The sequence below is a fragment of the Tyto alba genome, unplaced genomic scaffold (assembly GCF_018691265.1).
Source record: "Tyto alba isolate M040663 unplaced genomic scaffold, T.alba_DEE_v4.0 Super-Scaffold_11, whole genome shotgun sequence".
In the NCBI taxonomy this organism is placed as follows: Eukaryota; Metazoa; Chordata; class Aves; order Strigiformes; family Tytonidae; genus Tyto; species Tyto alba.
The window spans coordinates 10,523,258-10,538,002 of NW_024881273.1; the positions used below are offsets into that span (position 1 = coordinate 10,523,258).

At 44.8% G+C, this 14,745-nt stretch overlaps 1 protein-coding gene across 18 annotated transcripts in view; it reads right to left on the reverse strand.

The window, feature by feature from the left end:
- The window catches only part of CACNA1B (calcium voltage-gated channel subunit alpha1 B), a 307,336-nt gene that overhangs the window by 71,004 nt on the left and 221,587 nt on the right, over positions 1-14,745 (reverse strand). For all 18 annotated transcript variants that reach the window (XR_006164766.1, XM_042786548.1, XM_042786546.1 and 15 more), the window contains 6 exons: positions 11,223-12,044; positions 9,775-9,989; positions 7,479-7,599; positions 3,866-3,995; positions 2,267-2,326; positions 890-996 (listed from right to left, as the gene is read on the reverse strand). Coding sequence is in view for 17 of the 18 variants with exons in the window: in XM_042786548.1 (XP_042642482.1) it covers positions 890-996; positions 2,267-2,326; positions 3,866-3,995; positions 7,479-7,599; positions 9,775-9,989; positions 11,223-12,044 (1,455 nt within the window). In the remaining variant the exon portion in view is untranslated. The remainder of the gene's footprint in view (positions 1-889; positions 997-2,266; positions 2,327-3,865; positions 3,996-7,478; positions 7,600-9,774; positions 9,990-11,222; positions 12,045-14,745) is intronic.

Consider the following 14,745-nt stretch of genomic DNA (forward strand, 5'->3'; position numbering starts at 1 on the left):
AAATGTTCACTGTAATTACTCAAGGCTAATTTAGCAGAAGATTAAACTGGCCAAGTCCTGTAGCCTGTTTCCAGGTCATCTCCTAGAATTTCACAGGAAAACATTTGCAATGCAATTATTCCGTGGCCCAGAACTACACGTGGAATATTTCTTTCCATCATCCAACTGTGAGCTCCCCAAGTTCTGAAGAACCTTCATTGTTCTTCTTCTGGTCTCTTCTGAGAAAAATGCTCAAATGAAAAGCTAATCTTCATTTTTAAAAAGCAATTCCTCTGTCTCTGTTGCTCAAAATCCTCCATGACATTAACGAAGCAAATGGAACACTATTTAATGTCATAAATAGAGAGCTGTGACTGAGGGAGGGAGCAATTAGCCTTAGAAGTGAAACTCTCTGGAAATGCAAGTACCCTAAATGAGAGAGGAGGAGGAGAGAGAAATACCAAATGTATATGAACCAGAAATATCCATGAGTCTAGAAATAATGTTTTATAAAGAGTTCACTGAGATATCAGCTGATTTCATTAACTACTTTTTCATAGTAAGAACATTTTTTTTAAAAATTGTCCGAAGACTTGGACTGCCACAAACTGTTACAATGTGTCTTTGAAAAGAAGTTGGCCAAACAGTCAGATAAACCTTGGCTTAGTGTTTGAATGAACAGTGAATGGACTCACACTAAATCTGAGAGAATTTTCAAGAGATTCTACAACACAAATTTACAGATTTTTTTTTTCTTCCCCCCAGCTACAAGATGATAAAGGGCAGAAACTGAACATTTCACTGAGAAATGGAGCCACAAACTCTACACTTCAACTAGCTCTGTGTCACAGTCTTGCCTCCTCTGCAACTTATTTCCTAGAAATTGGGATAATAAGGAAAATGTACTTACGAGAAGGCAAATGCCACCAAGGCCCCACTGACCACAATGAAGTCCAGGATATTCCACAGGTCACGGAAGTAGGAGCCAGGGTGGAGCAACAGCCCCAAGTCAATCATCTTCAGAGGAAACACAGGAAAAGAAAGGGTTTTAATAAAACAAGAACCAAATCAACACAACTGAGGTACGGAGGAATGTCCTTGATTAAATGACCCCTCACAAACACTTCCTCAGGGCTCCGCAGCAGCCGGGCAACGTCTAGATACTTAGCCAAGCTGCTCATCTCTAATAGGCACAGAGAGCTCTGTCAGAACCAAAGCTGAAGTCAATAAACCATAACCAAAAGCACAAGAGACAAGAACACTAACTGCTACATAGGATTCTTTGCACAGACATGCATTGATTTAAGGGAAGAGCAGTCTGTGTGTGAAACATTCAAATAGTTTAATTGGCATAGGGGTTTTTTTCCGTAATTTAACTGGCATAGGATATTATGCAAGAAAACACAAAGAGAGGATGGGAAGACCCACAGCCAAATGCAATAGCAAAGAAATACACCTGCTGTGGAGCATTCGCTGAAAGATGCTGCTCAGCGTAGCAGCCTGGCTTGCTTCTGCACGAGACTGAGTGTCTCCTTACAATGCTGCTAAATATCTTCTACAGTTGAGTCTCTAAGTGCATACTAGATATTTTATCTGCTGAGAGCTCTACAACTGCCCACATCAAGCTGCTTTCCTCACATAGTTTCTAATCCTTCTACTGAACAAACAAGGGAAAATCGGGTTTTCTATTCTGCATCTCTTTTGCATCCTGCTCTGATAGTAAAAAATAACTCCATCATTATCCCAAGGATAAATCCTGACATTATTAGAATTGTGCTTTCTGGAAAGTTACTACCCCACAGTTCTTAGCAAAACCCATCACCCTACTGAATAAAGTAGAAAGATAAATCCTCAACTTTTTGAAACATGACAGACCAAGAATCAGTTGCTATTAATATTCCTAATCAGCGTCAGAAAAAAAGGGAAGAACCAGACGCGTTTCAGTAAGGTCTATCAACTTCTGTGTCCTCAGCCACGCACAGACATCTCTGCATCAGGCACTGACATTTCTTATCCTCTTATACAACCACAGCTACTAAAGATATTTCTTATTTTCCTCCATAAAATGTGAGATTAAGGAAACCAGGAGAGCTGCTACAGAAAGGCATCCGTGGTGCACTGGCTACTTCCGAGCGCTGTTCCTGAGTTAAAGCTTTCCATCCTCACCACCTCTCCAGGTGCCCCAGGGAGCTCTGTCATGCTCCTTCCTCTTTCTTCAGCTTCCCAGAAGTAGATAAGTGTAAGTCTGAAAGGGGAGGTGAACCTTTCTGCTTGGAAAAATTCTTACCTTGATCACCATCTCAAAGGTAAAGACACCCGTAAATATATAATCCAAGTATTTCAGAGCCTAAATGGAAAGAGAAATGCTTATTAGGGGAGACTACACGGGGAAATAACCTGCACATGAGCAAAGAGTAAAAAGTCTATTATAGCAATGGTCTCTTTGCTACAATTGGTAAGTATCATCTGATGGGAGGCTTTCATATAAGTTAGGTACAAACTTGAATCATCTGACTTAAACAGTAACATTTTTTTCCAGTCCTCGCCAGACTGCAGTATGCATGCCCATGGGTTGCTTCAGTGCAACTGCATATATGGCAGGTTTAAGAAGGCAAAATGGATATTTCAAATTGAAATATTTGAATATCCTTTACTAAAGAGCTTATTTGCCTGAATCTGTGTAGCAGACTGGGTTTTTCTTCTGCTGTAGTTGATGACAGTATTATTAAAGACCTTGAGAGAGTTAAGAGAATGTAAAAATCCTTTTTGTAAAACTGATTCCACAGTTACTAAGGATGAGGAAGAGAGATTGCTTGTAGCTACTTCACCTCATTACTGACACAGGGATTCATGGATCCTCCTCTGGAAAACACTAATATTGACCAGATGCAGAACCAGGAGGCCAGTCCAGAAAATTCCTGCTCTGACCTAGTCTGCCAACTTGTGCTTTGAAGCAATTCAGTTCCTTAATCTGTTTAAGGAGTGGATGAACACAGACTCCTCGGTACACATCCTGGTAAGTGCAGTACCAGTCCATTCAAATATCTATAGATCTCCTAAATTTTGACATAATTCTGTGGATGGGGTGCACCCATTCACAGTCAGGTTCAGATGTTTATACACAGTGAATGGATATTAAGTCAATATAAATATCACGATAGCCACATACTGTAACTATCTACACTGAAGAGTCCAAAATTAGACAACTGTGCCTTGCAATCTCTACACTTAATCTCCAGTTCTGTAGATTCCCAGTTGTCCATGTAACTGTAACCAGTTCTGTGCCAATGTCCTCACGTGAATGTGCTTGAAAAAGGACACCCAACTATCTGCTTCATAAACACTCCTGGCTGCATGCTCTCATGTAAAAGTGGTGTACTCCTACTTCTGCTCCTAACAGCACCCATCTATGAAGTCTCCAACTTTGTTTTGACATCCATGGATAAGCAGATTTGCTACTAATTCTAGGAGATTGCTACCATGCCTCCATCAAGCCCTATCTGGTTTTACGTCCTCAGGCTCTGCTGTAGCAGGAGCAGGGGAACTTGGGACAATGTCAGGCCGGGCTCGTGACTGGGGAAGCCTTTCCCATTGCTGAATGGTGTGTAAGATCTGCAGGCTTCTTCCACATAAGTCACATTAGCCAAACAACCGGTGATTTCCAAGTTCTCAAACTTGGATGCGGCTGAAGCAGCAGAAAGGGGCAGGAATTGTGAGCATTTTGGTAGTGGGACAAGATAATTTGAGTATGCTATTAAAGAAAGCTGCAGTTTTGCACTTGCCAGTGCACCGTGTTAGCCTCTGGAGATGGGAACAGACACGCCGTGTGCGTAACTGCTGGGGGAAGCAGAACAACTTTACTCTGGCCATGTTGGTTGGTACTCACATCGTTCCTCGGTGACTCGGCTTGGACAGGGTCTTCTGCAGCCAGGGCAATGCTGCTGAGGGCTATAACTATGAGGATGACCATCTCGAAATAGCGCAGGTTGACGATGTAGTGGAACAGACGCCGAATCCTGCAAACAACATAAGCACATAGGAGGGCTATTGCAGGTGCTGGAAGTCAAGTGCAGATGTATGGAAGACTGGCAGAAGGACAGCGTTCATCAGGAATATCACCTTTAGGATTCCTATTACAATAATGGTAAGAAAATAAAACCCAGGATCAATGGCTTTAAAACTCTACTTTGCAACAGATCTGTGGTGAAATTTAAAGATATTTAACCTCTCTGCACTGCTCTCTACCCTGCCTGCAAAGCAATGACATCTATATATCTGCCAAAAGGGCATTGAGGGCTTTCAAGAATTCAGACTCAATTTTACAAATTATGTTTATATACTCCCCCATCCTTTTCATTTTGAACTCACAGGCTCAATTCATGTGAGTTCAAAACTAGGTTTGAAATCCTTTTAATATCAACTAATCCCTTTAAAATTGAGATATATGCTATGCACTTTGAGACTCTTAGCTGAAACTGGCTTTGTAACTTTGAATATTACTTCTACCAATCTCTCTCTTGCCAAGCACCTCTGCCTGCACTTTATTCTAAGATATGCTTTATAAGCTGCACAAATACTTTTCAGTAATATATTTGATTACCTTAACCTAATCTTTATCTTCACAAATTGTGTCTAAGAAAAGTGACAAATGCTTCAATTTCTAAGCAAAGCAAAACTACTCACAAATTTCAGCTAATAACTCTATCTGACCACAATTCACAAATACTTCATGGCACAGAGAACTCTACCTTTGCCCCATATTTGACAGCTGAATAAGGGATTTAGGTTCTGCCTGAGAATCAAATTATATGTGTAACTCGCCAACAACCTTGTTATCTGAGAATGTAATTCAGTTACTATATCACATTTTCTCTAAGCAAATATCTGAACAGTGAGAATTAAAATTTATTTTTCATATCTACTTACATATTAATTTTCTCTGGATCGCTAATAGATTCAGAATGAAAGAGAATTACAAATACCAAGGAAATAGATTTGATTCAAAATAACGTGAAGAAAAGTGCTTTTGTGGATCTCTTTACTCTGGTTATCAATCTGACAGAAGAAGATTATCATCTATGTGCTCCATGAATACACAGAAGTGAAAGGCAACATTTTCAATAACATTTGTAACAGTAATTCCTGCATCAAACTCAATTCATCAAAGAAATAACAAGTCCTTATTTTTAGATCTTCATCATTCATAACCAGCAGCGAGATGTGGGAGCATTTGTAAACTGTCAGTGGTGCTTGAGAAATCATTTTAAATGCATGTCTGCTTTAAGAGGGTGGTAGTACTTGGAAAGTAATACTTTTCATTCATGCTTCTCAGAACTGTTTTGCCCGCTAGCAGCACCCGGGTCATGCAGCCCCAGCAATGCTTGGAAGGGGGATAATTAGCAATTGATGTGGTGAAACCTTCATACCCCAGAAAGCAGAGAGACCTCTCTTGAGAAGTTAGCACCAGTCAAAACACCTGAGGGGATCCAGCTGGGTCTGCATCTTGCCCAGAGGAAGAAAAACAAGTTGCTGACATTCCTAGAGTTTTGTCTTTGGCTTGTTATTTCCCCTTGGTCCTGTGTTATAATACGTCTCTCCCAGTGAACTTTGTTTTTTTCAATGGTCTTTTAGCACAACTTTTGGGGGAGGGGGTGTGTGTGCTGGAGAAAACTGCAAGATGACTGAAACAGCATAGCAAATCCTGGACTATGAAGCTCAAAAGGTCATAACTGTAGGATGAGGTGAGAGAAGACAAGCATACACATGAAACAAAAAAGTCTTGCTGCTTCTCTGTCTGCCCAATCCACTCCTCAGCTCAGACCCTTCTGGGCTTGGGACCATCTAGCCTCCCACTCTGCAGTGCTGCCCTTAGCAGACACTTTGCAGCTAACACTTTTTCAGTGGTCACTCCACAATAAAAAGACTTGAGTTACCAAATATTAGGGAAATGCTGTTTCCTTATCCAGCTAGACAGGGGCCAAGCTCTGTAATTAAAATTTGACCCAGAACGTATAATTACACTATGAAAGTATAATTACACTCATCTAAAGCTCTGCCCTCCCCTTAGCTGCCTTTTACATGAATTCAAAGGACATGTTGCCTTATTTGAAATAGCACAATGCTATCACAGTATTCTGAAATGGGGAAACTTTCTCGGCTTTCAGCTCAGTTATCCTAAAGATCCCTGAAGTCTACCTGGCAAGTGGCTGGAGAAGGCAAAGGGGAAGCACAAGCATGTGCCTTGTGGGTTTGAGAAAGAAAGGGCACATACTGAGTCTTCAGTTGATTTCCTTTGGAGATGAGATTAGATTAGCAGTAGTTGGGGTCATTCTCCCTCTCTGACAGCTGGCATGGAGAGATAATCTAACTTCTCCCACTGATTAATTCCTTCTGTGCTCTTGCTATATCATGTTGGAGCATGCAGGGCTGTAGCCTGAACAATGCAGCTGGCACTTGTGTTTAAAGGAAATATTCAGCCTGCCTACTGTCCAGGGGTGCCAGACCACGGCTTCACCACAGATGCATTCCTGATGTCAAAGATGAGTACGGGGGAACAGCCTGTTTTGTTCCACGGACTGCACAGGCAGCCAGGATGACAGCCCTGAGTAGCAGGAGGTATAGGAGCACTCATTCTCTTGAACTGAGTTGCCAAAGGAAAGGCCTGAGTTACTATTAGATTAGTGCCTTAGATATCTGAGCATGCAGAGTACAACCTCAGAGAGCAACATCTAGGGTCTACAAGAAGTTTACCTGAGACAGAGAGAAATGATCATGTCTGCTCCTAGCAGATATCTGGGTTGGCAGAAGTTTCAAACACCCTCTGTTGCTCTAAGTTACTGCTTAAAATGACTCACAGGCCTTCATGCTACAATTATTACAACTCCTGCTGCTCTTGTCTAGTCCTGCAGCCCTTCAGAGCGACACATTCAGTATTTACAGGCTTTGAGTACAAAGCTCCCCATGAGGCAGAGATGCCTGAAGCAGAAGAAATGCTGTAATCCCAACAGATCCCACAAGCTGTACTCTTAGCTTTGGCATATTAAAAATATTCACATTTTCCCAGAAGTTCAAAGTTTTCAGTGATGTGAGGGTACTAGTATAAAGAGAGCATGAATTCCAGCTGAGGAACCTGCAAGTGTTTGCTGACAGCAAAAACTGCCCCCAGTCTTCTTCTCCTGATAATGTATTTTCCCATCAACAATCCATACTCCCACCTTTAGTGATCTACGACTGAGGAAATAACTGCCTACCTGACCGTCAGCAGGGCAGTTAGGAAGGGTCTGCCTAAAGCATCGTCTTTTCCTTGGCCTGGCAATTTATTCCCCCAGGAAAGCCCAGCTGAAAGGCAGCATCTGGTCCACAGCCTACATAAGCTTTTATTTAATTACCCAACGTGTTTGTCCAGCAGAGATGAAGATCGAGCTAATGTTATTGCTTTGAATACACATGCTTGAAGTACCTGTAACCCATAAGTGGTATTATAGAGTCAGAGGACTTACGGATTTGTAGGACTTAGGATAAACATGGAACTGTAAGGCAAGATTGGTTTAGGCCCATTTTTCGTCAAGTCATCGACATCTTTCTTCTCCTCTGTTTTACTTTCAAATTCAACGTTGTTCACTGAAATGTGAATTCAAGGAAACAGAAACGAGAGAGTTAAAAATGTATCTGCAGTCTTCACATATTGGACTGCCGGCAACAGCTGGATATGCAAACAATGCAGCTGGGATAGCAAACAGCCTTTGAATATGTTGATTAAATGTGATGAACAATCATTTGATTATTAACACCACTATTTACTACTGTATGATATACACTGCAATTATACTGCCTTAACTGCTGCACTGATGAGCAATATATCAGAAATGGCCAGGAAAAAAAGATGCCCAGTGCAGACAAACAAAGAATCCTTACACTTATTTATACAAGAGCTGCCAAAGTGAGGATGGAAATCCCATTCCAAATATCGTAAATTATTAGGGAGAGAGGATCAGCTAGGGATCCTTGGAAAGAAAAAAAAGACAGTAAGTCTAACCAACTGTATAATTCTGTATCTTCTCCCACAGATCAGCAGCACGACTGGCTTTGGAACATGTGAAAGAGCAAATTCATAGATGAGCTTTAATAATTTGGGGGCTAAGACTGCTGCACTTCCCAGCACCAGGAACAGAGATTTGGAAGGGACGTCTCAGACCCCCCAGCTCTGTGCCTGCATAGTGCACCCCAGTTTTGGCAGAGCTGCCCATGTATAAAGGTGTCAAGCTCCATCTCACATCAGGTTTTTAACTTACACAATCCCCTTCTAGAATACTGTTCTGAACCTCACTCCCAAAGGTTAGAAATGCATTCTCTAACTCCTGTCATATGTTTACTTGCGGTGAGTTTATAGGATTATGTACTTAAGATGATTTGTAATATATGAACTGGAAAACATTTTATGCTGCAAATTCTCTTCTTAGATACATACACTTCTCTATTAATTCACAGGACCTAGAATTCAAAAACCCCACCCACTCATGATGTGTCAGGTTTAGGTTTTTTATTGCTTTTTATTTTATTTTGCAACAAAATGACATTTCATTGTGTGTGAGTGACAAGGTTAATAAACTCCGTGTTGTATTTCAAGCCAGATACACAGGAAGTGGCCAGGAAAGAGAGGCTGATGAATTGTGATTGACAGGAACTCAGTAATACAATATAGTAAAATTATCATTTAAGAAAAAAGAAGGGAAAAAAAAAAATACAAGCTTTGTGTGGCGGACAACACAGTGAAAAAGCATGTAGGGAAACTACTAGCTTTTGTCTGTGCCTCTTGGAAAGCAGAGTCCTGAGAGCCTGCAATCTATTGTGAACCTCTCAGATTTCACACTGCAGTTCTCCTTGGCCTCCCCAGCTCTCAGGACTTCTCTAGCCTGTGCCCACGCTGCCAGGGATGAGCCACAAGCTGGTCAGAACAGGCTGGCGGCTGGGTGGCTGCAGAACAGACCACGGGCACAATAATCTTGGGACTGCCTGCAAAACAGTCTAAATTACGCTGATAGCCCCAAGGCAGAGAGCTCTGGAAGAGGACAAGCTAGGGTGGACCTGCTGAAACTGAGATGCAGAAGATTGCAAGCAGCTCTTGAAATGGCACAGCCTGGAGGAACCCAAAGCAGCAGGGGCACACGATGGGCGCTGCGGTAGCTGTGCAGCCATGAAGGACCTGCTGCTCCACAGCAGGGCCAGCCGATAAGCCAAGAAGCGTGAACTTGGTCTGTGGGCTTGAATGCGATGCCACTGCCTCCCCTGTGCTTTGCTGAGGGGTCTGTGCCCAGTCCGGCCCCTGGGACACCAGAGGAACCGTAGCACAGCACTGTTGGAGCAGCAGCTTGCAGCACGGCAGCAGAGCAAGGTGACAAAGCAGAGGACCAATTCCCGTCCTCACCACAAGGTCTCGACTGGTTCGCTGCAGAAGTTGCTTGTTTTGCTACAGAGCTCTTAATTGCTACATTTTGTTATTTTTCTTGCTCTTTGAACCTTACCCTTATGGAAAGACACACGGATGTGCTCTGGTGAGTCGTCTCCAGAGAACCTCACAGGGTGTTTTGCAGAGCCACCAGCTGACCCTCCCATTTTGGGTTCCTGCAGACTGCATGAACTGTACAGCCTACATCAACAAGTTCTCCCCTCCATCTATTGCAAGGATGCTGCTGGCCAGGAGACCCTCAATCACCCAGTGTGTGCTGCTAGCTCCTCGGAAAGTTAGCTCTTTTCTGGCAATTTCATGGCAAAAAGCAGGGGGACAAAGGCACTCACTTGGTATGACCGTGGTTTCCCCCGGCGGGGCGGTGATAGTGACAGGGATGTTCACAGTGGTGGTTTTGTCCAGAGGTGGCTGAATCATCCGCGTCACGTTCTTCTGGTTGTCAGCATCTTCTGGCTGCTCCGGCACCTTCTGCAGATAGGTGCTGGGAAGGGTGTGCACAGGGACACTCACGCTTCCACTAGCCTCAATCTCACACTGGTTCTCCCTAAAGTAGAGAAGCAGATTTTATTAAATATGGCCCAAGAAGGATTCAGAGAACATATGTACCCTGATGCCATACGTCTTGTTAGGTTTCATAGACTGTTTTCTTCGTGGAAGTCCTTTGCAGAAAAGTCACAGACTGAAGGACAAATTCCTGATAGCACAGTATGTGACCTTTTCCTCTGGGACCTTCTGAACCAACATCCAAGCACAACATTAGGAGGAACTGTGCCACTGAACGTCACTTTATTCAATTTAATGAGACTTGTAACTAAGGTTCATAAGCAAGGACCACATGGCACTTGCATGTAACGGTGACATTAGTTTTCCAGCATCAGCTGGTTTCTGAATGAATTCTGACATTCTGCTTCTTAATGTTCTCCCGAGGCCTTATTTAAATTTAGTGATACTCTTTTCCAGTCCTAAACCACTCTGTAATGTTGCTGTAAGCGGCTAAATAGCTTCTGTATTCCTCTGCAGCAGTAGCTGTATTTCAGTGAGGAGGAAAGTGAGCTTGTGCACGTGATCAAACTAGACAGTATGCAAAGTGTTTTGAAATCCATCTGAAAGGAAGATAATATAGACAGGAAAATTATTATCTCAGTGCCACTCACAGCTCTCCACGGTGACATGAACTCTATTCTAAAGAATCCCAGTGAAATTTCTTTTCCATCAGACTAATAAAGCTGAAAAGGCAATCTATCCTTCTTTATTAACTACTCTAAATGCTGCACGAGTCCTATTTTTCTCACTTGACTTACGTAAGAATTAAACCAAATGGGGTACATCATTGTTCTTAATGGAAGAAGCCACGTGCCGTAACAACTGGTGATGCAGCTGACAGACTCACCATAAAAAAAGAAACCCAGAGGGCTGTAAGCAAGACTGGTTGCCATTTAAAAATACGTCCCTCTGAAACTTCCTTCAGAAGCTGTGAAATTATCTGTTCCATGTTATATCCTAGAGGGACTGTTGGTATTTACATAGAGGATATTTCCTTCCTTAAACCTGAGCTATTCTACGGGCCATCATGGACCAAAATCATCTTTGGCAGCCTCTGTCATTACTGATTTAAGCAAAATGGAACTGCAGGTTATGGTGGGAGCTGGTGGGAATGCAAGAAGAACACTAGGGAATGCCATGGGGAAAGGAATAAGTAATTTCCTGATATGTGTCTGGGGTCTCGTGCGCCCCAAGCTGTCCCAGGGACAAGCCCAGCCACCCAGCACGCACTCACTTGGGCTGATGATTCCGGTGCTCCTTCTCGCCAGCCTCCCCCTCCTTCTCCCCATTCTCCTTCTCCACCGAATCGTACGTCGACAGCGCCCTGTTCCTGAACCGGTGCCGTCTGTGAGGCTCCTCTCCACTCTCGCCCTTGGACCCGGGCTCTCCTTCCCGGTTCCCAGACCTTGACCCTCCCCGGTGTCGGGAACGCCGCTCGCTCCTGGCCCCATTGATTGTCCCATTGCCTTCCTTGCCTTGCCGCTCGGCAGAGTGCCGGTGAGTCCGATGCCTACGGTGCTCCTTCTCGGTACCTTCTTCCACTGACCCTCGGCGATGGTGCCTCTTTCCCCCCTCCTGACACCTGTTGCGATCGCTTTTTCCTTCCTTACTCCCCCCTTCCACCTCTTTGCTGCGGCTCCTGTGCTGCCTGTGCCGTTCCTCCTTATTGTTGGCACCAGATTCCCCGTTCTCATCCTTAGTCACATCACCCTTCTCTTGCTCTCCCAGTTTGTCCTTTTCCCGATGCCGGTGGTGCTTTCGTGGAGCTTCTGCCCCATCAGTAGAGCTGACTTTGGTCGGCTCCACCTCCTGCACGTCCACAGGGCTCAGCTTGCTGATGCTGTTCCTCCCTTCGCCCCTCGGCTCTACCACCAGCGGCCGATCCAAATGAGTCTTCATGTCCGGCCTGATGTGAAGGGTGGTAGCGTAACGCACCCGCTCCTCCGGATCCAGCTCATTGTACAGAGCCTCGCAGCTGGCTCGGAAATTGTGCATCCGGATCTGGCTGGTCCTCTGCTCCCAAACAGACTTGGATTTGGAGGAGTTCTGCTGCTTGCTAAGGAGGGGAGGAAGGTGGAAAGTTAGTATCCAACTTTGCACCAATTCCTTAAAAATCAACCAAAAAAAAAAAAATAGAAAATAGAGGAAATTTTCAGCTGAGACGGGAGATTAGAGGGTTGAGCCAAAGAAATTATAGGAATGGAGAGAGAATGGCTGGCGGAGAACATGAGCAGGGAAAGCCAGCAGGATCTTCAGTGTTAGTTTGCCCCCCATACACGTTAGGCATTCTGAAACGGGCCCTCTGGAAAGGAGTTATCTTGATTTCTAAAACGTAGCCATCCCCCTTGGAAGCCTCAGGTATAGTCTGAAGTGTTAAAGTCTCTGCACCCAAAAATCAAATAGCACAGCCAGAGCTTTTTAACAGCCTACAAGGCTTCCCCACAATTAACCACACACCTTTTTCCCCATCTGGAAATGCCTGGATGAGCAAATTAGCAGTGAGCAAGAGAAGTTAGACTGGCAGGAGGAATGAGGGGAAATGAAATCTGGCCCTGAGGATCCGAGCCTGTGCACTCTGCCACCAGTCCCTTCCCCTTACAGCCGGCCTGAGGGGTCACTTTTCAGGCTGCACTTCCCCGTTGGCTAATGGCACAGGAGAGCCGTTGCTCTAGACCCACAGCATCCTTCTGAGGTGAGGATGGACCATCCAGCCCAAGCATCACTGGAGTCTGGAAAAGTACAAGTAAGAAACGACAAACCATTCTGTGTACCATGAAAAGACCCCAAGGGACTGTGAGAGTCACATGTAGATGCAGATGTGGTGACAGCACCTTCATCCCCTGGCGAGACCTGCTCTTTTGTCTCATCTATATGATGAGGATACCTGCATTGGCACCGTCTTAATGCTTTGATTTTTCAGTACAGCACTTGGTTTCTGACCACCCCATGCAAATGGGTCACCTACCTAGCCAATTCAATAAGGGAAGGCTTTCTTAATTTCCTCCTAAGGATTGCAGGTCAAATTCTGCTTTTGCATACAATCAAAGTAAACCCACTGGCTTCCAGGGTGGAGTTCTGGATTTAGACTGGTGGAGGATCAGCACGCGTTTTCTTCCTTAATGAAAGTTCTTCTAACTAAGAGAGGACAATAATTTTCCCTCCACCAGCTTGCTTGGATGTCCTGAGTGGGGAAGTCGACACTGCGGAACGGACAGCCACCCTGCAGGGACACCTGGGTGGGCTGGGAGAGTGGGCTAATCAGAACCTTATGAAGCTCACCAACAACCAGGGTAAGGTCTTGCACCTGGGAAAACATAATTCAGGAATGCAGCACGGGCTGGGATCGACCCGGCTGGGGAGCAGCTCAGCGGAACGGGGCCTGTGAGTCCTGGGGGACGCCAAGCTCCGTGTGAGTGACCAGTGTGCTGCTGCGGCAAAGGAAGCCAACGGGGTGCGGGGCTGCATCAACAAGGGCATCGCCAGCAGCGAGGAAGAAGTCATTATCCCACTCTGCTCAGCGCTTGCCAGGCCACACCTGCAGTATCGTGTTCAGTTTTGGTCCCCGCTACACAACAAAGGTGGGGACAGGCTGGACAGGGCCTGGAGGAGGAGCACAAGGAGGAGCACAAGGATGGTCAAAGGACTGGGAAGCCTGCCATGAGGAAAGGCTGAGAGAACTGGGTTAGTTCAGCCTTGGGAAGAGAAGCGTTAGGGGAGACCTTATCTCCGTGTTCCAGTATTTAAAGGGTGGCTACAAAGAAGATAGAAACTCCCTTTTTACAGGGAGTCACGCGGAAAAGTCAAGGGCAAATGGGTACAAGTTACTCCTGGGGAGATTCCGATTGGACACAAGGGGAAAATTTTTCACCATGAGAACAATCAGCCACTGGAATAATCTCCCCAGGGAAGTGGTGGATCCCTCAACATTGGACACTTTTAAGATTCAGCAGGACAGGGTTGTGGGCCATCTTGTCTACAGCGTGTTTTTGCCAGAAAGGTTGCACCGGATAATCCTTGAAGTCCCTTCCGACCTGGTATTCTGTGATTCTCTGATATTAGGTATCTCCCCAGTGTTGACATGGGTTCACAAATAACTACAGAAAGGCAGGAAATTCTGTTAAGTTTTATGGCAAACTGTATAATCTAGTGTCAGTAGGAAGCTCAATAACTTGTTGTCATTTCACATTATTTATATTGCCACGATCTGTGATAGTGCTTTTACCATAAAGGTCGGTCCAGATGACCTTTGAGGTCCCTTCTGACCTGGTATTCTGTGATTCTAATATTCATTTGCCACACATTAGTCTGACCTCTGCAGCTGGGGGGGGCCACGTGGGGCTCACCAACCTCCAGCACTTATTGCACAGCCCACAAGGGAGGCAGATGCATTTTCCTTACGTACTTTCTGGGCTCCCCTGACAATAGAAACAAGCAGCTATTGCAAGTGTTGCAAGTGTATGTGCTGATTCAGTCTGTCAGGGTCTGTCGCCCTGCACAGACCCTGGGGGAAGCAGCTGTCGGAAAGGCTTTGCATCTCTGAGCACTGCTGGGGGGTCAGCTCTTTACAGAGGGTGCTGCTAAAGAGGCAAAAACCTGCTTAAACATTCACTGCAGACAGGATGAGGGCACCCAGGCAGATGTGAAGGAAGCTGATTTAATCTAGAAATCAAGAGTGAGCAGAGCTATTCAGCAACACTGAAAAATCTACATCTCCTGTTTCCAAAAGGCTCTTTCTGGACTAATTTTCCAGCAGCTGA